The sequence below is a fragment of the Guillardia theta genome (assembly GCF_000315625.1).
Source record: "Guillardia theta CCMP2712 unplaced genomic scaffold GUITHscaffold_192, whole genome shotgun sequence".
Classification (NCBI taxonomy): Eukaryota; class Cryptophyceae; order Pyrenomonadales; family Geminigeraceae; genus Guillardia; species Guillardia theta.
This window is the reverse complement of record NW_005434484.1, coordinates 13,060-33,365: the sequence shown is the minus strand read 5'-3', so window position 1 is coordinate 33,365 and position 20,306 is coordinate 13,060. Positions and strand designations below refer to the sequence as shown.

Sequence of the window (20,306 nt, the reverse complement as noted above, 5' to 3'; positions counted from 1 at the left end):
GGAGGGGAGAGGGAGGGAGCGAGGGAGAACGGCGAGGAGAGCAATAAGCAAAAGATTTTGGAGGAGCGTACAGCGTTTTCTGCTGGTGCATGGAGACAGAGATCTCAAGATCCATCAGGAGCATCTTGTAGTACTCGAGGGGGTCGATGCCGCTGTACAGCACGGCTTCGAGGTAGTGGACGTAGCGGATCTGACTGGGCCCCTCAACCGTCTGATTGCACGGACGTCGAGTGTAGAAGTTGTTGTACGTGCCGTCCAAGCCGAGCTGCCGGTGAGGGTCAGCAGGTGGGAGCAATGGGAAGCAGGAGAAGGAGAGCAGGAGGGACAGGAGGCATTTTCTGTGAAGTAAGGGAGCAGAAGGGGAGGTGAAGGTAGAAAGGGGGAGGAGATGGAGGGGAGGGGAGTACGGGAGTTGAGGCTAGGAGGAGAGATGGAGATGAAGGTAGAGGAAGGGAGGGATTGCGGTAGAGGAAGGGAAATCGAGATGGAGACGGGAATTGAGGTGGGAGGAGTGGAGGTATAGGGTTTTGGGAGGGAGTGGGGGGGGGGGCCCACTGGGATGTAAGGTGGAGGTGGAGGAAGCGATGGGGAGGTGGAGGTCAAGGGTTTGGATACCTCAGGGTTGTAATTTTCAGTTCGCCTGAAGGTGAACAGCTCCAGCGCATCGACGGCGCACTTCCTGTGACCGCTCCATAGGATGATGGCGGAAGACATGACGCCCGAGCGGCCCTTCCCTCCCTTACAGTGGATTGCGATCACGTTCCTCGGGTCCTTCTGCAGCCACACCTGAGCCTCCTCGCAGAACTGGAGCATCTCCGACATGAGCGGGGGCCCGTGGTCCTCGAACGGGATTCGCTGGACCTGGTTGAAGAGCATGTTGGGGTTGTAGTTGCCCGTCACCCCGTCCGAGGACACGAAGGTGTCGCAGAGGTTGAAGATGAAGAAGCAGCCGTAGTGCCGCAGGGACATGAAGCGGGAGACAACGTGGATGTCGTTGCGGTAGGAGCTGTGCTTGCCGAACGCGGGGGTTCCCATGGCGATGACGCGGGAGGTAATGTAGGTGAGGTCCAGGTCGAACCCGTGCTTCTTGTACCTCCTCTTGTTCTGCGATACCGTGCTTCTCAGCTTCTTCGCCACGTGCCCGCTCAGCTGCCTTGCCCGTCGCAGGTTGATCAGCACGCGCGCGACTCGGAGGATCACGGCGATTCTGGAGAAGATGCGGAGGAAGACAACTGCCTGGACCCCCTGGAAGTGATTCCCGTCCACCACATCCGCCACCTTGCGCATAATGATGACGATGGCGGACAGCCAGACGACACTGAAGTCAAAGATGTTGATCTTGACCTTCCAAAACCTCACCCCCATGGCGATTTGCCGCAGCGTGAGCTCAATGAGGAGGCTGAAGACGACGACGCTCGATAGGATCACCTGGGTGACTGGCTCGGGGGAGCCGGGGGGAGGGATGATTACAAAGGTGTAGACGATGATGTTGCAGATGTCAACGCAGACCAGGCATATGATGAGGATGTTGACCAACAACGAGTCCATGATCTTCTCCAGCCTCTCGCGCCAGTAGTAGTCGATCTTCTCCCACTCGTCCTCCTCCATATCCGACACCTGATCCCACTCCAGCGTCAGCAGGGGCCTCTCCTCCATGCTGTCCTCCTGTCTGCTCCGGTTGTCGTGCATGCCGGTGAGCGACATGGTGCGGCCGAACTGAGACATGTAACCTCGGATCGCCGTCTTGTTGGAGGGAGACGACGGGCTGACCTCTCGCTCTATCCGCGAGTACCACGAGACTCGAGCCGGAGCGAGCACCACCTTGCTCTCGCTCGACCTCAGCGTGTCTTCCAGGCTCGGCGGTTGCCACTGGCAAGAGCGTCAAAATGTCGAAAAGGGTGGGCAGGCGGGGAGGAAGGAAAGGAAGGAAAGGAAGGGAAGGACGGAGAGCAGGAGGGGAAGGATAACAGGCCACTATCACCATTACACTTATCAAGACCACCACTACCACAACTATCATCGTCATGACCACCATCACCACTACCGCTACAATCCTCCTCCTCCTCCACCTCCTCCTCCTCATCATCATCAACAACATCATCAGAGAGAAGTTTCCTACCTCGTTGAGATATTTGGACAAGTGAGTCCTAAAGGCCACAGAGACCATGGACTCCTTCCCGTTCTCCCCGAAAACTGCACAACCATCAGCGAGGCAGGAATAGCAAGGGTTTATCATCCTCTCTCACCAGGGCTGCCCTCCTTGTCCAGCTCGAAGTTGCAGAGGATGCCGTCATCGGGAATGTCGAAGATCTTGTCGAGCGTGAACGTGCTGGACCCTACGACCTCTCGTCCCGAGTATCTCCCGCAGTCGTAGAGGGTGAGGAGCAAGGAAGGAGCAGCTGAGCTCTCGCTCATAGCTCGCCGAGCCTCCTGCAGGAGGTGTGCAGGCACATTGATGCTCGAGCGTTCGAACCACTGGCAGCCATGGGAGGAGTTGGCGATTCGGACGTCGGTCTTGAAGGTCTCCTGGTCGCAGGTGATCTCCACGCAGTAGTAGGACTTCTCCGTCTCTGCCTTGGACACCGGCAGGTTGGTCGCCTCTCGCACGAGAACCATCACCTCCATGTGCCGCTGAGCTGCGATCGCTCGGGGGATGGGAGGGATGCCGTCCTCGTAGATGTCCTGCTGCTGGATGTAGACAGCGTTGGTGTAAGGGAAGGGGCGGTTGAGATCGACATCCGACATGGCCGACTTCATGGGGGACAGCATCGGTGAGTTCTCCTGGGACGAGTCGAGGTTAAAGGAGACGAGGGACCCTATGTTGTCAGCCGATGACATCCGCTCGAGGCCGAGCGGCTTGTTCAACTTCTCAACGTCGATGTCCTCTAGCGAAAGATGGCGGACCACCTGATGCTTGGGAGGGGTAGGAGCGTTACTCTCCGAGGATCGGGACTGTCGGCAACGTCACTGACAGCACAGGCAGCTCACACACTCACATCTTGCCGCACGACCGACAGCGACGACAGGCTCTTCTCCAGTCGATCGATCTGCGATCGCAGGAGGGCCATCTCCTCGGACTCTGATCTCTTTGCTGTGAACATGTCTTCGAGCACCCGCAACAGCATGCTGCTCTCTGCTCTCGGCGACAGGCAAGCTTCGTGATCCTCCAACACGTGGGTCTGTCATGTAGCCATCAGCACTGGTCGTACATACGCTGGAGCACATGTACCTTCCCCTGGCCCAGGCCCTGCCTTGGGTGGCAATCACCAATCTCGGCTATGGCTCTCGCCCTAGGTCAAGTTTCAGGGTGATGGAGAGAAGTGAAGCGTTCTTAACCAGAAGTTTATCGCACTCGACGAGCCTTGCAGGCAGCCATTAGACTTGGTTTGTCGCTCAGACTTGTTGGAGAAGACGATGTCTTGAGCTATCGAGATGCCCGACAGAAACCCCGACAAGGCCTTGGCAGACTCAAACTGGATGCCCCACACACCGTTATCAGGATCCCTCAACAGCACGGAGAAGTTTTCTTCAACATTGACGTCGGGCGACGTCGGCCCTATGTCCTGCTCGAAGACAGTAACGTCCAATGCGTCCACAGCACGCAAGACAACAACTCCGTGCTGGCCCGAGAAGATGCTGAGGCGCACACGAGAATTGGTGTCGACGATACCTGGCAAGGAACACGTGTCAAACAAGTGAGAGGCCCAGGGCGTAAACCATCTGAATGATTCTGAGCATCTCGTCCGAGGCGAGTGAGGATAGCGGAACCTTGGTAGAGATACTTGGGTATGTTGTAGCTTTCCCCAACCTCCATGGAGACGTTCTCCCCAGAGAAGAGCATCCGATGCTGCAGCACCCTCCACAAGTTGTGCCACTTCAACTTGATGGTTGGCGTCCATTCATTGCGGCAGAGGGTCTCGAACAGGGACGAGAGTGTCTTTCCAAGGATCTGGAAGCAAATCAGTAATTTAGATGGATGGATTGATGGATGGAGTGAGGGAGGGAAGGAGAGATGGAGGGAGGGAAGGAGGGAGAGAGGTCTAACGTCCAAGAAAGCTTTCCACTCAAAGCCCTGCTGGCACAGACAGGCACACAGCGATTGACATCCAGGGACGAGATCTTCGATGCTGGTTGGTGATCCACTCAGTGAGTGCAGAGAAGAATGGTTGCGTCACCTCGTTGCTCTTTGAATGCAGTGATCGAGATGCTTCTCAACGATGTTTGCTCGCTTCGACAACGGAGGAGTCGAGTTTGCTGAATCAATACAATCAGATTGCTCCACGCACGTGCAGCAAATCATTACCGGTATTCCGGAAAAGACGCACTGATCCAGGTTCCGTGGCAAACAGCTTCTGGAAGAAAAGAACGATATTTGCATTCGCATCTTGCTGAAAGATTTCCCAAAAGAACTTGATCTGTGAGCAACGTCAATGCGATGCTGTGCCAACCGGGAGCTCTTTACGTCTTCCAGCGGGTTGCTCGCTGTCGGTTGCAATTCCGTCATCTCCATTTGTTCTTCAGAAGCTAACACATCCTGTTAAAACTTCAGTCGAACCGATCGGCAATGTTTGCTAATACCTAACTTGCCATGCCTGCCCATGAATTCCACAATCGTCAATCCGGTCCCGGCTGTGGCTTGAAGCTTCACGCCATGCTTCGGCACATCGTAAGCGAGAGCAGTTGCTTCGAATGAGCTCCAGAAGAAAAGGAAGGGAGAACAGCAAGAGGTATGACTGAGGAGGATAGAGGAGCCATCGGAGTGCTATCATTCATGGCAGTAGAATGCGTAGAGAAGTTCTCAAGCCACAGACCCAATACAACAGAAGCATTTTGAACAAAAAGAGGAGGATATCTGCTTGCATACAACCATCTATAGCCAAAGATGATGATAGAAGTAAACATGAGCAAAGCACTTTTTTCTACTTTACAAAAGGTCCTCATTCGACAACACTTTAATTTCGAATAAAACTGCGCTCATTCTATCTTAATTTGACCTTTGAGGTCTGCAGCAATTCGAATCCCTCATTCCTACATCTGAATTTCTGCCCTGGACAGATTGATCAGGTTCTTCTGTTTGACTCTCAGAATCTCCCCTTATCATTCGATCCTACTCTCAGCCCATTTTTTTTAAACTGTTCAGCTGCTCCTAACTCCACACTATCCTGCATCTTCCGCATTATTTAGCCTGTGTGTCCATCTGTCTCTCTGTCTTGAAGTCCATCGATCTCCTTCTTTGTCAGATGTCTAGCTCGCCCAACTTCTTGTCCCTCCCCTCCCCTCTCCACCTCGAGCCTCGACCACCATTCCCGAACGGTCTAGTTAAAAAAGAATGTTTCTTTTTAAAACTGTTTTTCATGTGGGTACAAACCATTACTAATATTTTAGGGTCATTTCCTAGGATATACCCCTACTCCTTACTACCCCTACCCCATATTCCACCTCATTATATCCTTATCGAACCCACCGTTTCTCCCCACATCTTCTACTTCCCATGGTCGAGGGCGTAGTCCTACCCCCATATATCCATACTGCAGGACCACAACTTTGACCACCCCTACCGTAGCTGTCGTAGCAGTGCTAGAAACAGGACAACCCCTACCTCCCTATCCCCTGTAGTATCTCATCAACCCCTGCGTAGTGAGCGGGTTTATTTGAGCTTTTATAGTTTTAAAACTAATAAATCCATTTTATGTCATGATCATCTAACGGCCATGTAACGTTTTCAGGGCCGCAACACGGGTTGTAAAACTTAGTACTTTTCACCGGCGCAGCCCGGCCGCCGCGGCGGAGCCCCGGGCCCGGGCCGCCGTCCCGGGCCCCGGTCCGAGCTTGGAGCGTCCGACTGTCGGCGTGACTCCAGTACGATCGGTTCGGTGCCGTGGCTCGGATCGGATGGCGCGGCCCGGCGGGGCATGAGTGGCTTTACTCGAAGTTATACTATGATGATCAGTCAAACTGCCAGGAAAGCACTATGATCCCGGCGGTCGGATCATATGATCAGCCACTCAGCGGCCGCTTTCACTGTGCTACTCGTGACTCAGTGGCAGGCTACCGTACCGTCTGTGTGCTCGGAGTGTGGCCGTACGGTCGAGTAGGACTAGCCGAGAAGCCGTGGCTGGTAGCTGCAGCGAGTCGTTGAACGCATAATGGCGGCGGCGCGGCCAATCGGATTAGTATGCCGCCGCATCTGTCAGCATCGGACTGAGCAAACTTGTAGTACATGCCGAGTGTTGGATAGAGTGACAACCAATTCAAGCTTGTAACATTTTGCTTTTTGGATCTGAACTCAGTCCTACTTAAAAATCCTCAACTTTTCAAACGGTTCAAGACGCTTTCAACACAACAATGAATATCCAGGGGATGGTCCAAATCAGAGAGCCTCCACGCACGAAGGTTTTCCTCACACTCCAGACTTAAAGCATAGAAGGATGAGGAGAAAGAAGTTCGAATGAATATTCCTGCTGTACTCATTTCCTGTATCGACCAATACTGTTGGCTTTGGAAGACTTTTTCACGTTGGTGTTTGCGTTTGGATCATCGCTCTTAGCTGCAACAAAGGCCTTTTCAACATCAGTACCTGACACTGTGGGATTATCTCTTGCTAGGTCGAGCATGCTCTCGTAGCGAGCCCTCTCGGAGTCCAGCTCTTGCTGCGAAGCATCATTCGATCCTCGCGCTCTCGGGCATCCACAGTAGGACAGGAGGAATCCCAGCATGTCAGGCATCACTGACAATAAGCTCTAACTCTCTTCTTTTCAGATGTCTAGATACTGATCGCAGTAAATCTCTGACATCTGAATACTCTGCATCTTCCTCCTCGGACTCTGCGAAGGCCTTCTGGGCTCAGGTTGTTTCTCTGGCTCAGCCGGGTTGAACAAGTGCTCTTTGCGCCTGGCCAGCGTCCTCCTCCTCAAAGCGTCCTTCTCTACCTCCGAGAACGATCTCAGCTCCTCGTCGTCGGCGCTTCCCCACTCATACTTCCCGCCATTGACCTCCCAGCAGCACCACGACCACATTGCCCGCCGCCTCTGGTATTTGCGGAAGTACCCTCCTTGGTCTTCCACCCTACCCTTTTAGCTCCTTGCATCTTCCGACTACCCCTATTCATACCCATTTATGACCCGTGGACCCTCTAAAATCTCTTGCTAAACACCCCTGGTAAAATCTATTCTACTACCTACCACCCACCTGAACTGGACTTTGCCCTTCCCCTTGCAAGTCGAAAGTTTGGGGAATAGGTCGACCGGGGGTGGTGTGGCCAATGGCATCGTTTGAAGGGGTGGAAAGGGAATTTTCGAAAAGTTTATGGGCATTTACCCCTTGTATTCATAGGAATTTGGGGGGTACTTTCAACTATGGTGGGCCGGAAGGGGGTGATATAGCGGGATGGGTAGGTGGGGTAGGTCACGAGGCCATGCAGGGAACCGTGCGAGTTTGAGAGGAGAAAACGGAGGGGGGGGGGGAGGGGGAGAGGGAGAGGGAGAGGGAGGTGGAGAGAACGAGGAAAGCTGCTACAGTCATGAGCAGCAAGAGCAGAGGAGCAAGAAGAGAAGGAGGGTGGAGCCCTCTCGTGAGCAATTTTCCGAAGCCGATCGTAATGAAACATAGAAGATTGACGCCTGGGAAAGAGAAGAGAATAAGCTGAGGAGTAGTTGTTGAAATGCACCTATCATTATGTGAGGAAAAGGAGCTATCTGAGCTTGTTAGACAAGCCTTTGAATCATGATAGTCAGGGAGAATGTAGGTGTGGTCGATGGGTTGGGTTAAGAAAGTTTGAGAGGACGAGAGCATGCAGTTGGGTGTTTGATGGAACAAATTATGTGAGCTGATATCAAGAAACATTCTATTGTAATCTTGTGGAACCCGTGGCCAACTCTTTTGAAAAAGGTGCTGTGGAACGCGATGGGACTGATGCGTGTCTCGACATTTCAGGATCTTCATTGGGTTTGCAACCTGGACGTTGGTGGGCGAAGATTTCCTGGGAGGGCGAGTCCAGCTAGAAAAGCAGGAGGGGGATGAGGATGCTGCTATGAGCTTGTTGGAGAAGGGAGTGTTTTTCGCGTTTGTTTGCTCTCTTTTGGGTAAGTGAACACGTCTGTCTGTTTGCAATGTTGCTGTTGCAATGTCGATTTTGTGTCACGATTTCTATGTGGAAACTGATCAGGTTGTCTTCTCCTCATTCCTGTTACAGGCTGTGTTCAGCTTTCGAGTGTCATCTCCCTTTTTCTCGTCGGGATGTTTTTGCTTCAACGTCTCACCGGCATTGGGGTTGAGAGGTTCAAGGACGAAGACGGGTTTGAGCCTGGATCGAAGTCAAAGCCAAGCGTGGGCTACAGGTCTTGATCCTCTTCCTGCTCCTCCTGCTCCTCCTGCTCCTCCTGCTGCTACCAAAGCCTGACGATGCGATCAAGCCTCGTGCAGGGTCGCCGACCGTACATGGAGGACATGCACTTCACCTCGTTGAACTTTGGAAGTGAGTCACGGCTGGGCTATGTGGCCGTCTGATCTATCCTGCCCCGCAGCTTCCGGCAAGTCCTGCTTCTTCGGAGTATTTGACGGACACAGCGGCAAGAGAGCTTCGCAGTTTGCGAGGGACCAACTGGGTGAGAAGAACCATGAGACGTTTCTTTCCTGTGCTGATGCGTTGCCAGCCAAGTACCTGGAGGTCGACCTACAGCAACTCGGGCCGCGAGAGGTGAGCGAGGGTATTAAGAAGCTCGAATAAGATTTCCCGCAGGCACTCCAATCAGCGTTCATGAAGACAGACGCCTCATTCCTGCAGCGGGCGGAGAAGGAGAACCTCAAGTGATTGTTGTGCTGGCCTTCACTGTCGGTCTTGACGGGAGCACAGCGATGGCAGCACAGCAGCTACGGCGCTCCTGGTGGGACGTGAGCTTTATGTTGCCAACGCGGGGGACAGGCGAGTTGTCAGCTGCTTGTAGGTGATCTTTGCTCACTTTGTGTGCCAGTCGGGCTATCCTTTGCTGTGGTCAGTCTGCCATTCCCATGAGTGTAGATCACAAACCAGACCGTCCGAGCGAGCGAGAGAGGATCGAGCAGGTCTGAAGAGCAGGCGCGTCCTCACTTGTGCTGATGGAACGCAAGGCGGGAGGAACCGTGGTCTATTTCGGGTGTGCAAGAGTGAACGGCATCCTTGCTACTTCTCGCGGCATTGGTGACAGGCATGAAGAGCTCCTGGATCCTCCTCCTCTCACGCGCTGCTGTTAGGGAGCTGAAGAATTGGGTCATTGCGGAGCCCGAGATCCGCTACAAGAAGCTTGAGCCGGTACCATCGCTTGTCCTCCCTGTTCCTCACCACTCTCCTCCTCCGCTTCTCAAGGCTCAAGCGCTTGCAGGGCGATGATTTTCTTGTCATGGCTACGGATGGCCTCTGGGACGTGATGACCAACGTGCAGGTAAAAGTGGCTGCAATGGAAGCAGAGGAGTTGAGACAAGCAGGGGAATGCAATAAGCAAATTGTGTGGTGGGAGTGTGAAAGGAGAGGAGATAGTAGTGGGAGCCAAGGAAGAGGTCTGGAGACTTGCTTGAGGGAAGCGGCTGGGCGTGCAATGAGTGTCATGGTTGTCGTCCAGGTTGCAACGATCATCTCAGGCGAGAAGAATGCGCAAGCAGCTGCAAAGAAATTGACGGCGGAGGCTCTCAAGGTTCCCCCCCCTCCCACCCCCCTTGTCACACTTGTACTCGCCTATGACATTGCTGCCCGTTATCCTCTCAGACTTGTATTCCCCTCCGCTGCTATTCGCTCCCACTCACTTCCTCACTCCCTCTGTGAGTCGCTCGGCTCCTCCCCCTCTCTTGGTGCTCGTTGGTGAGGCAGAAGCTGACGAGGAGGCAGCTGGGGAGCATGGACAACATCACCGCGCTGGTGGTGGACCTGCGGGAGATGCTGGCTGACATGGGGCCATCGGCGGATGAGAAGAATGGATGAGTGCGCGCAAAGTTTTTTCTTGGTTGACTTTTTGATGGAGCAAAGTTGCTGTAAAGTATTGCGAACATAATGAAACAGAAGGACGATACGGAAGTGAGAGGCCAGAGAAGGAACGAGGGGAAGGAAGCAGGGAGGCGCGGGAGCGCGAGCAGGACAACAAAACAAGTAGAGTTTCACTCTTTTAAATCAAATTGACAAGGATTAAGACTACAAGTCCAGAGAAGGGCATACGGAGCCATCAAACTCTTGACGCCTGTCGGATGGTAGACACCCATTCCGACCTCTCCTTCTCCGTCGCACACGCACATTCATAAGTTCTCTTCTTGACCTGCTCTCATGTCACATGCAAACCTTCCTTGACCTTCCCTCTGATCTCCCTGCTCTTGCTGCCCTTGAAAGGCTCGTTACGATTCCTCCCCCTTCCCCGCAATACTCCCTCTAGATGTCTCGTTTCTTCCCTCATCTCTCCATCCTCTCCCTCCCTCGCTTCCCTCAACTCACCTTGTCTCGGATAGTGAATTCCCAAATCTTCCCGTTGGAACCTTTTTCCTCCACCACACAATCGAAGATATTGATGCTGCCTCGCGGTTGCGACCTTGACTCGAAGGCCTGAACGCTCGCGTAGTACTCCAGCACGTTCTCCTTGAGCAGGAAGTAGCGGTCCTGCCATGACGTGTTGTACCATCCTCGCTTCTTCACGATCCCTCCGAGCGCAAACGATCCTCCGTGTGCATCGGGATGCTCATGCGCTGTAGAGACGCTGCAGACGTGTCAAGAGAGGAGCAGGCAGGCAGGAAAGGCATACAAAGACTCAAAGAAGGACCCCGCACGCTCGAGGGCATGACGCCTGCAACAAGCATATCCCTCAGCATCAGCACGGGAAGTCATTCTCCCTCCTCATCACCTGTCACCCCAGGCAACCTCTCGAATGCTTGACATCCAACTTTGACGGCTCTCGTCGGACTCGCAGGCGCATTCGTACGTTCTCTTGGCCACCTTGTCCAGCACAGCAAAGAGGAACAGGTTGTCAACCTTGCCCCTGTCCTCCACCTCACAACCGGCCAGCCAGATAGTTCCTCTTGGCTGCTCGTTATGGTGGTTCTTGTCGGTCACGTAGTACTCCAGCGCTCGGCCTTTGATAACGAAGAAGCGATCTCTCCAGGAAGTCACGTACCATCCTCGCTTCTTCATCCACCCGGACGTCAACAGCCCCCTGCCATCCTCGTCACCACCTGGACTTCACCCTGCACCACAAGCAAAGATCTCACTCTTCCGGCAGCAGCATGCTGCTCTTCAAATCCGTGTTGCGTCGCAAGTTCTTGCTGGTGATAATGCTGGAGAAGGATTTGATGGACGACAGCCTCTCGTTCCGCGAGCTGTTCATTGACAAGAGAGTCAGAAGAAGAATGAAGACAGAGAGGTAACGACGTTTTTGTCGGTGTATTGGGCACATGCTCTGATATTTCCTTGAGCTGTACAACATTTCACTGAAAAATCAAATAAATTGGTTTAGTGTACCAAGTCGACGATCTGAGTTCGAAGGTCCTCAGGAAGGCTTTTGATCACTTCCGTCTTATTTTTCACTAGCCTCTCGCCACTGAAGAGACTGTTACCGTAGGGGCACCACCGCAACCTGATCCAGCACGTCATGGGCAGGCAAAGGGCTGTCCTGACTCTACCCGTGCTCCCCGTCAAGTTCACACACGTACTCATGAAGCTGTTTCGAATCATCGCTGATCCCACAAGACTGGAGGAGAGCACACAAGTGGTCAAGACTGTAGATGTGGTTCGGAGTGATCCTTAGCGACTGCTTGTAGAGATCGCAAGCCTTGCAGTAGTCCTGGTGGTGCTCCTGGTGAAGCAGAGCGAGGTATGCGAGAGAGTCGCATCGAGTCTTGTCGTCGCACTCTGCGGCCTTGATGATTTCCTCATAGCGAGCACATGCTTCCTCCTGCATCTTGTTGTCCTGCTCAAGCCTGCATCTCCCGTTACTACTGCAACACAAGCATCGATGAGTTACCGGGCTAGGTTGAAGCTCGTCTTCCAGCGGCGAGGGCTGATCTTCAAGCAGTGTTCATATAGGATGCGCGCGACCCCTACCTGAGCCTTGCGATGGTGGAAGACGGCGAAGCTGTGAAGCGTTCGAGCATGGTTGCGGTTGATCATGAAGATGTCGTAATACTTCGAAAGAGCATCGTCGTCCATGTCGTCCATTGCGAGAGCTTCAGCTTCTTCACACATGAAGGCGAGGGCATCGCTTTCTGTCCCCCCGTCTACCTTACCATAAGCACTCTCCCACTCGTCAAGCGACATCTTCTTTCCTTCCTTCCATTCCTTGAGGAACTTCTCCAGCCCAGAAACCACACACTTCATCTTCGGGGTACTCGGAGGGTCCAGCATGAGCTCAGGTGTCGCATCTCTCTTCATCTCCTTCAGTTCCTCAGCAGGCCCTCCTTCTTTTCTTTTTCCTTCCCCCTCCTCCCTCCCTCCTCCTCCTCCCAGCACCGCTATGGCTCCATCAAGGCCTTCCGCCGCCATGGCGCTTGACTATAACCGTCTGCTCTCTCTCTCTCTCTGCAGCCGTAGTGAAAACTTTCGATTGACTATAACAGTCATTTATTGACTATGAGGGATCTTTTTTGACAATAACCACTCAACATTGACTATAACAACGAACGGGGCGTTGGAGATACAGACGAGGTACCAACTTGACTACCAGGATACATGTTAACTGAAACCTTATGTACGCCTTATTGACTATGGTCCCGAGATATCATTGACTATATTAGCTTCACTATAGGTACTCATAGTCAAATATCGCGAAGAGGTTGGACTGGAGGGAAAAGCTGTAGTAAAAATAAAAGCTCTAAATATTATTAGCCAACGTGCCAGTGATATAGTCAAAGTTTGTTGTTTAAAATGGGGATGTAAGTTTTATCCACCAGCCTCTATAGTCAATATTTAAGCAACAGTCTCAAAAAAAAACCGTTACTGATCTTTTTACTCCTACAGTTTTTAAATAACTTTTATATCATAAATTATTTTAATGTGAAGCGTTGCGGATGATGCAGCCCAACTCATCTCCCTTCTTGCGGCTCTACTGGCGGTCTACCCTTGTTCACATGTTTATATGTTGGATGAAGTTGTCAAAAGAGTGTGATGTACAAACATCCCAACGATGTACGAACATCCCAACGATATACGAACATCCCAACGATATACAAACATCCCAACGATGTACAAACATCCCAACGATATACAAACATTTCAACGATATACAAACATCCCAACGATGTACAAACATCCCAACGATGTACAAACATCCCAACGATGTACAAACATCCCAACGATATACGAACATCCCAACGATATACAAACATCCCAACGATGTACGAACATCTCAACGATGTACGAACATCCAACGATATCCCAACACCTAATACCCGCACCCTCCACATGTCTGATTATCATCTTCAAGTCAATCGAGTTTATTTACATGTTCCTAGTCTTTCTTACACTGTCTTTCTGTCACCTGCATCATGCGCCTCGTTCAGCCTGACAGTTCGAAATCAGCCCGTAAGAACCGTTGGAAGTCCGCAAGGCAGACCTGCACATGTCAACCAGTGAGCTCTCTCGAGGTCAAGCAGTGAGTTCATGGCTTACCCCAAGTCTCTGAGCCATCTCGATGGCAATGACAGAAAGTCTGACATCCTCCGCTGCCAAACCGAGAGCCTGTACAGCAACTCACACCACGCGACTGGCACAAGAAGGTTTACCAGCCCACATGCGCTCCAGCTCGACGAGCTTCCTCATACTGCAACGTGTTCAAAATCGCGCCCTGTACCATCAGTCAGCACAAACAACTACCGACCGCTTTCTTACCGAGTGATAACGACCGCACAACACAGACGAAGCTTTCATCACGCTGGCGGGGTTACTCTCGTCGTACAGCATCGGTCGAATCTCAGTCGAGTCATCTCCAAGCACCAAGACACAGCCATCTTTGCTCAGAATGACAGTATAGTTCCCTCCACAACTTGTCGCGCACGCTCTGCAGAATGTTTCAGCCATCAACTTCAGGGCTAAAGCAGCTAAACCGTTTGTCGAGAGGCAGCTCGAGCTTATAAGGTTTCCTGCAGTCCGGGGGGTTCGAGTAGGCTCGTCGAGCTGGTTTCCCGACAGCGCCGAAGCAACCTTGACCCCACGTGTACACGTTTCCTTTACTCGTCACGGCCGCGCAATGCTCGTCGCCGGCGGACAAGTGAACGAACCTAGAAAGGCAGGTCACATAGACAGCACTGCCCTCCACCTTCACTGCTCACCTTCTCTTGTCCATGATGCGCGAAGTGATCAAGTGTGGGCGTGCAGCCAGCCTCTTCTCCCCCAACCCGAGGGCCCCAAACTCAGACATTCCGAAGCTGATCAGTCTCCCGTAGTCAGTGAGGATTAGCGTCACACTCGCGCCGCATGCTAGCAGCACAGGGCTCCCCACGTCAGCAACCTCCCCGGTAGTATTTTCCAGCTCAAGGAGCAGCTTTTTCGGTGTAGAGCATGAATTCAAGTCTCCGTGTCCTAACTGCCCGTGTTCCCCTTCACCCCACGTGTACACGTCACCGTCCAGGGATAACGCCGCCATGTGCTCGTATCCAAGTGCGACCTGTCAAGGCCACACTTTCAGACAGCATGACCCTGCCATCATTCCTTACCTGTACTATGGGAATGTGATGTAGAGCTGCGACTGATCTCGGTAGCCACTCATCGCTCTTCTCTACATGACCCAGCTGTCCTTTGGATCCCGAACCCCAAGTGAATACTTTCATGTCGTGACTGATACACGCGCTTGAGTACATCCCACAGGTTACATCCACAATGACTTCATCCTTCAAGAAATCAACTCGAGTTGGATACGGAACGTCTTTTCCCGATTTCAAGCCTAATCTGCCATGATCACACAATCTGCAAGGGAATGATAAGTACAATCAATCCACCACCAGCAAAAATGATAGCATTTTACCCCCATGTAAACAATTTTCCTGTACTGTCAATCGCTGCGCCGTGGTCAGCACCGTACGACACGTCAATGATTCCGTTGCCTAGTCTGCATTGGTCTCAGGTTTCATGCAAGCAGGATCACGGCGACTACCTTGTTAGAGTCGAAACCAGCTTTGGAAATGGCTGAGCTTGGTACTGTCCCGTTCCCAGTTGATAATTGTGCGAGCAACCCCAGGCAAACAAGTAAATCGCTTCGTCTCTCCTCGGTTGCAGGCTCAACGCTGAAGGTCCACTGACCACGCGAGCTCGAGGGTCCTCGTGCCTTAAAGCTGCCACATCCGCGACAAGTTGCTTCTCAGCATCCAGCAGGCAGGGCTGAGGTGCTGTTGGAAAGAACGCTGTGCTCGAATCCAAAGCTCCCTGCTCAACCTTGGAGTTTTCTTCGGAAGTTCCTTGAGGAGACAGCAAACTGTGAGCTTCAGAATCAACTGCTCCTTCACTGATACTGATCTGTTCGAGAAATCTTGGCGCTTGATTCGGAGTATGGTAGTGTTGATGGTACAGGTCAGAAACATCCTGAGATGGCATGTAAGCTGCCGTAACGCTCTTCACCGCCTGTGTCAAAAGTTCGGCGTCTTCTCGCGCCGGAGTGCCCGGAGCCTTTGTTTCTCGTGCCTCGTGGCTGCCTGTATTCCAATTTTCAAGCTTCACATCATACCCACTGCTCATGATCTCCCTCAAAACATCCTGTGTGCTGAGCATGTTGTCAAAGCCGGTCATGCTCTTGGGATGGAGCTGCCCCACGCTCTCCTCGCAGAACTGGAAGTCTCTCGGCCCTTCAGTTCACACCTGGATCATCCAACATCACATGAACTGGTCAACGACAACTCAATAAATTTTCAATGCATTTCCTTCACTGTCAATTCCGTCACAGATTTCTCCCTCTATCAACAATGCCGCTACTAAATGGCTTGATCATCTTGCACCCGAGCCATTTCTCTTCATACAATCTTCCATGCTGAATGAATGTGCGACCTCTTCAGCTTAGATTGTTCATCCCACCGCAAAATTATCGTTTCTCCCTCATTTTCTCGCGTCATTGGAGCAAACATCATGGTTGAGTCTCATCATCGAGGCGAAGTTCACTCAACAACATAACAACTTCTTCTGTTATTCTTCTTGTTTCTTCTCTCATATCAACCATGTTTCAAGAGTCTTGCACTCGCTACCCTCTACTTCTCGCTACTTCTCTCTCCTCTTCCCTCCATCATTTCTAGCAAGGCTCTGCCTCTTGAGCCCTTAGTGGCATCTTGCTCCAAAATCCTGCAAAACTAACAAAAACAAATTAATAATATCATTAGTTCTCCGACACAGCCTTTCAGTGCCCGGCGGCCCGGGCCGGTCACCGTGCGGCAGTGCATCCGGGCGACTTGCCGGTCGCGCAGCCCGGCGGCCCCCCCCCACCCCCCCCCCATGGCCGCCGGTGGGCCCGGCCAGGCGCACGGTTACAGTGGTCCTGTAGTTACAGTGGTACTTTTCACAGTGACCGGGTGACCGGGGGACTCGGACTTTACTCGTGACTTACTACTGAGGCTTAAAAGCCTTCAACCGTGAGTCATTCAGCAGCCTACGGTCGTCGGGATCACATGGCGGGCAAGGGCCTGTACTTGATGCGCGTTGGCTCTGTGTTGCCCATGCTGCTCTGACGTCAGACGCCGTGGAGGAGGAGGAGGAGGAGGAGGAGGAGGAGGAGGAGGAGGAGACTCACCGGTTGATCCTGTTCTCTTCATAGGACTGAAAGTTCCCCTCCCAGAAGAAGGGCTGCAGGAGGCCATCGCAGTCAGCCAGCTGGAGTTGTCAACCCCTGGCTCACCTTGCATTCCTCACCCTCAAACGCGAGGATATGAGTCGCCACGCGATCAAGGAAGTATCTGTCAAACAATCTCAGGCTCCAATCTACCTCCTCCTCCTCCTCCTCCCTTCTCATCCCCTGCACCCTTGATCCTCCCTCAGATCCCCTCTTTTGCTCTCTGCTAATTCACTTAGCTCCGACCCCACGTACCTGTCGTGGCTGATGACCACAGCACATCCTGGGAAGTCGATGAGAGCGTCTTCGAGGGCTCTCTGCCGAAAAAAGTCACCTGAGCCTCCACCTCCTCCTCTTGATCCTCCTCCTCCCCTCTACTCTGCTCCTCCCTCCTCCTTCTCCCCTCTGCTCTCCTCCTTCTCACCAGCGTGTCGACGTCAAGGTCGTTGGTAGGCTCATCCTAGGAGCAAGTGAGCAGCACGTACAAGGTCAAATCTCAAGGTCAAAATTTGGTACCAGAAGCAGAAGATTCCCGTTCTCCTTGAGGGTCATTGCCAATTGCAACCTGCCGCCAGGTAAGAGGATGAGGGAATGAAAGAGGGGAGGCAAGAGGAGCAAGCTTGTCAAGCTCAGCCTTGCCTGTTCCTCTCGCCTCCTGACAGGTTTGCGACTTTCTTCTGCTGGTCGGCGCCCTAGGAGGGGATGAGACGAGATTGAAGGAGGAAAGAAGGAGACCTTGAAGTTGAACCAGCCCAGGTACTGCCGCACGTTGATCTCGCGCTGTCCCAGATTCATCAGTTCATAACCGTCTGCATGCTCAGTCAGGCCAGCACCGAGAGCATGTCTGTTACCGTTGATGCTCTCGAAGACAGACTTGTCGCCGTCAAGCCCCAGCCTATCTTGCGTGACGTACCTGATCCCTCCACCATCACAAGTTTTCTCCTCCTCCTCCTTCCCTGCTACATGAGTTTGACGGTCTCGCCAACTTTGATGGTTCCCCTGCTCAAAGCATCACTCGATGCGAGCCACACGTCACATGCTCACTTGTCCGGCTGCTGTTCTCCAGCGATCATGCGGAAGAGAGTAGACTGTATAAACGCTGAGGAGAGGGGCTGGAGCCTGGACTGAAAGCACCTTGCCGCATCCGTTGGGTCCGATCACTCCGACGATTCCTCCTCGCGGCAGAGAAAGAGTCAGGTCCTCGTACAGCAGCCTGCACACTTGTGTCATCTTGCCAACCAACTTGTCAAACTACAACTTGTCCACCTGTCGCCAAAGGCCTTTGTGACTCCTTCGATCTCGACCACCTGAGTTCCGAGCTTGGGTCCAGCAGGAACATCTGAGGACTGACATCACAAAAGAAGAGAAGATTTGAAAAGATCACATAGTTGCGCAGCTCCTGTTCTTTTTTCCATCTCCTGCGATCGCTCCAAGAGTTCATCGTACGCCTGCAGTCCAGTCAAGAGGTGTTTGCTGTTCCCTACCTCTCTTCTCATCCATCTCTCTTCGCTCCCCCTCCTTCCTTCAATCCCTCTCGCTGCTTCTTGTGTTCACCTGGATGCGAGACTTGCTCTTGGCTTGGCGGGCCTTCGGGGACGAGCGGATCCTGGTGAGCAAAGGAGGAGGCGTCAGCAGAAAGTTGGCAACAGAGGTAAGTGAAGGACAGAGAAGAGCAGGAAGAAAGAACCAACCATTCGAGCTCCTTCTCAAGCTCCTTTTGAAGAGCGGAAGCCTGTTTCTTCTCTTGACGCATCCTCTCAGTCTGTTCAAGTGAGAAACAAGCACTAAGATCTGCGGGAGGAATTGATTCGAATTGTCACCTTCTTGTCCAAGAATGTCTGATAGTTTCCTTCGTAAGGGATGCCCTGTTTCATCCCTTCAGCCTTCAATCCTGCTGTCATCCTGCAATCACCTTGCCCTGGTCGAGCTCGAGAATCCACTGAGCAACATTGTCCAAGAAGTAGCGGTCGTGAGTGATGGCCACACATGTTCCCTTTCATGTCACATGGTCAGTCTCTTTCAAAAACTCTTGTCCGTCCTCACCTGGTAGGATCCAAGAAACTGTTCCAGCCAAGCGACAGACTGCAGGCGGTATCAGCTGCCACAAGCTTCAAGGACGTGAGGTTTTGCCTCTGCGTCAAGGTGGTTGGTGGGCTCGTCGAGGAGGAGAAGGTCTGACACCGTGCGTTAGCGGCTGTTCCTTCTAGCCATCAACTCCATCACCTGGCCTCTGTAGAAGCAGCTTGCAAAGAGCAACTCGCCTCCTCTCGCCTCCAGAGAGGACGCTCACTGGAAACGGTCTCAGTTCTGAAACTTTACCGTTCACAAGCTCACTCACCGCTGCTGTTTGGGTCAGGACATCTCAGTGCGTCCATGGCACGCTCGAGCATGCGGTCGAGCTCCCATCCGTTGGAGGCTTCGATTCCGTTTTGAACTCTTTCCTTGGATGAAAGTCAAGAGGATCGAGGGGCGGGCCAGCCATACCATCTCGTTCATCAGCTTCTCCTTGGCGTCGTCAGAGATTCCCTCATCCGTCAGCTCCTTGGATATCTTTCCGTAGCGCGCGACGAGCTCTGTACACCAGTCACCAGGGCGGCACCAGCACAGCTAAGCTAACCTCGGATCTCCTTGACCGACTCTTCGATGTTCTCGATCACAGTCTGCGGCCCCTCGTGTCAGGTGTCAGCTTATGGGCCTTGTTGCAGCACCTTGTCTTCGCTCAGCTTCGGTTCTTGCTCCAGGTAGCCGATCTTAGCCCATCTGTCACCAGACAAGCACGTGGTCACACGGCTCATAGGTCAAGGCTCTCAAACCTCGCTGGCGCAGCGTCTCCCTCGTAGTTTTCATCCTGAGACAACAAGAACGAATCAGGTCAGGAACCTTTACAGCTTCTGCCTCACCTGTCCAGACATAATTCTCATCAATGTCGACTTTCCTGCTCCGTTGTTCCCCAGCACTCCTGTACAGCCATCAGGAACGGAAAGGTCTATGCAGACAATCGACCGATCTTCGCTCCAGGATAGAAAGCAAGGTTGATGTCTTGAAGGACCTGAAATATTGTCGAGGGAGGCTCTCAAAGCAGATCATCCTCACCTGCTTGCCACTTGGCAGTCTCTTTCCAAGCTTGTACATCTGGTAGATATACTCCCGCTTGTCGGTGTCAAGGACCTTGCAGCATGTTGGCGTCTTCTTGCATGAAACTACATCATCACCTGGCTTGTTTGCCTTGCAGGCTTGTCAGCAGCGTTGCTCTTCGCTGCGCCCTTTCCTCCCTTCTTCTTGCCACCTTTGTTGCGACTACTCAGGAGTCAGCGCATGTCATTGCTCGAGGCACAAAGGATATTGAACTGACTTGACGCTGGAGAGCTGCATGCTCAACCCCAAGGGGGTGACGGCAGTTCTGCTGCTCCTCGCCATGACAGTTTGAGGTCCCGGAGCTCGAGCTGTTGTCAACAGGGATTCAATCGGGAGTCTGTTGTGAGCATGAAATTCACCTGAACCGAATCCAAAGCAAGAAACTGAGATTGGCATTGCCAACACGACTGATAGAAGCATGGA

The 20,306-nt window shown here is 52.7% G+C and overlaps 7 protein-coding genes across 7 annotated transcripts; 1 reads left to right on the top strand and 6 right to left on the bottom strand.

Annotated features, from left to right (window-relative positions):
- Nucleotides 1-627: 627 nt before the first annotated feature.
- GUITHDRAFT_44334 (hypothetical protein) lies at nucleotides 628-1,122 on the bottom strand (the record flags this gene model as incomplete). Its single annotated transcript, XM_005820073.1, has 1 exon — nucleotides 628-1,122. A coding segment is annotated over one exon (495 nt), but the record flags the coding sequence as incomplete, so codon positions are not given.
- A 5,345-nt stretch (nucleotides 1,123-6,467) lies between these two features.
- Nucleotides 6,468-6,725, bottom strand: GUITHDRAFT_120670 (hypothetical protein; the record flags this gene model as incomplete). Its single annotated transcript, XM_005820072.1, has 1 exon — nucleotides 6,468-6,725. One exon carries the CDS (start codon nucleotides 6,723-6,725, stop codon nucleotides 6,468-6,470), a length of 258 nt encoding a protein of 85 aa, XP_005820129.1.
- Nucleotides 6,726-6,755: 30 nt separating this feature from the next.
- On the bottom strand, nucleotides 6,756-7,016 carry GUITHDRAFT_120669 (hypothetical protein; the record flags this gene model as incomplete). Its single annotated transcript, XM_005820071.1, has 1 exon — nucleotides 6,756-7,016. One exon carries the CDS (start codon nucleotides 7,014-7,016, stop codon nucleotides 6,756-6,758), a length of 261 nt encoding a protein of 86 aa, XP_005820128.1.
- Nucleotides 7,017-8,411: 1,395 nt separating this feature from the next.
- On the top strand, nucleotides 8,412-10,036 carry GUITHDRAFT_156143 (hypothetical protein). The gene is made up of 11 exons (XM_005820070.1): nucleotides 8,412-8,473; nucleotides 8,523-8,603; nucleotides 8,652-8,695; nucleotides 8,738-8,805; nucleotides 8,852-8,920; nucleotides 8,970-9,060; nucleotides 9,106-9,182; nucleotides 9,229-9,286; nucleotides 9,357-9,416; nucleotides 9,594-9,665; nucleotides 9,857-10,036. The coding sequence occupies exons 1-11, from the start codon at nucleotides 8,437-8,439 to the stop codon at nucleotides 9,947-9,949; spliced, it is 750 nt and encodes a 249-aa protein (XP_005820127.1). The 5' UTR covers nucleotides 8,412-8,436; the 3' UTR covers nucleotides 9,950-10,036.
- A 151-nt stretch (nucleotides 10,037-10,187) lies between these two features.
- Nucleotides 10,188-12,376, bottom strand: GUITHDRAFT_120667 (hypothetical protein; the record flags this gene model as incomplete). Its single annotated transcript, XM_005820069.1, has 9 exons — nucleotides 10,188-10,277; nucleotides 10,451-10,709; nucleotides 10,755-10,796; nucleotides 10,854-11,162; nucleotides 11,218-11,325; nucleotides 11,375-11,421; nucleotides 11,468-11,582; nucleotides 11,629-11,925; nucleotides 11,970-12,376. The coding sequence occupies 9 exons, from the start codon at nucleotides 12,374-12,376 to the stop codon at nucleotides 10,188-10,190; spliced, it is 1,674 nt and encodes a 557-aa protein (XP_005820126.1).
- A 1,123-nt stretch (nucleotides 12,377-13,499) lies between these two features.
- On the bottom strand, nucleotides 13,500-15,721 carry GUITHDRAFT_120666 (hypothetical protein; the record flags this gene model as incomplete). Its single annotated transcript, XM_005820068.1, has 9 exons — nucleotides 13,500-13,556; nucleotides 13,613-13,681; nucleotides 13,734-13,787; nucleotides 13,832-14,000; nucleotides 14,047-14,220; nucleotides 14,272-14,606; nucleotides 14,656-14,905; nucleotides 14,964-15,047; nucleotides 15,093-15,721. The coding sequence occupies 9 exons, from the start codon at nucleotides 15,719-15,721 to the stop codon at nucleotides 13,500-13,502; spliced, it is 1,821 nt and encodes a 606-aa protein (XP_005820125.1).
- Nucleotides 15,722-16,583: 862 nt separating this feature from the next.
- On the bottom strand, nucleotides 16,584-20,165 carry GUITHDRAFT_148122 (hypothetical protein; the record flags this gene model as incomplete). The annotated part of the gene is made up of 31 exons (XM_005820067.1): nucleotides 16,584-16,638; nucleotides 16,710-16,762; nucleotides 16,815-16,872; nucleotides 17,004-17,065; nucleotides 17,173-17,208; nucleotides 17,265-17,313; nucleotides 17,409-17,440; nucleotides 17,484-17,557; nucleotides 17,600-17,661; nucleotides 17,712-17,747; nucleotides 17,793-17,836; nucleotides 17,883-17,961; nucleotides 18,015-18,087; nucleotides 18,133-18,196; nucleotides 18,303-18,354; nucleotides 18,440-18,510; nucleotides 18,569-18,613; nucleotides 18,661-18,741; nucleotides 18,792-18,830; nucleotides 18,867-18,922; nucleotides 18,972-19,037; nucleotides 19,087-19,189; nucleotides 19,233-19,321; nucleotides 19,366-19,408; nucleotides 19,457-19,508; nucleotides 19,562-19,596; nucleotides 19,649-19,707; nucleotides 19,752-19,797; nucleotides 19,842-19,916; nucleotides 19,961-20,045; nucleotides 20,101-20,165. The coding sequence occupies 31 exons, from the start codon at nucleotides 20,163-20,165 to the stop codon at nucleotides 16,584-16,586; spliced, it is 1,839 nt and encodes a 612-aa protein (XP_005820124.1).
- Nucleotides 20,166-20,306: the final 141 nt, after the last annotated feature.

Excerpts from the sequence above, each read along its gene's own strand:
- GUITHDRAFT_156143 (XM_005820070.1), top strand. The coding sequence starts at position 8,437 with ATGGAGGACATGCACTTCACCTCGTTGAACTTTGGAA. Across the intron at positions 8,696-8,737 it reads AGCAACTCGGGCCGCGAGAG|GCACTCCAATCAGCGTTCAT; the intron begins GTGAGCGAGGGT and ends GATTTCCCGCAG. Across the intron at positions 9,666-9,856 it reads TGACGGCGGAGGCTCTCAAG|CTGGGGAGCATGGACAACAT; the intron begins GTTCCCCCCCCT and ends ACGAGGAGGCAG.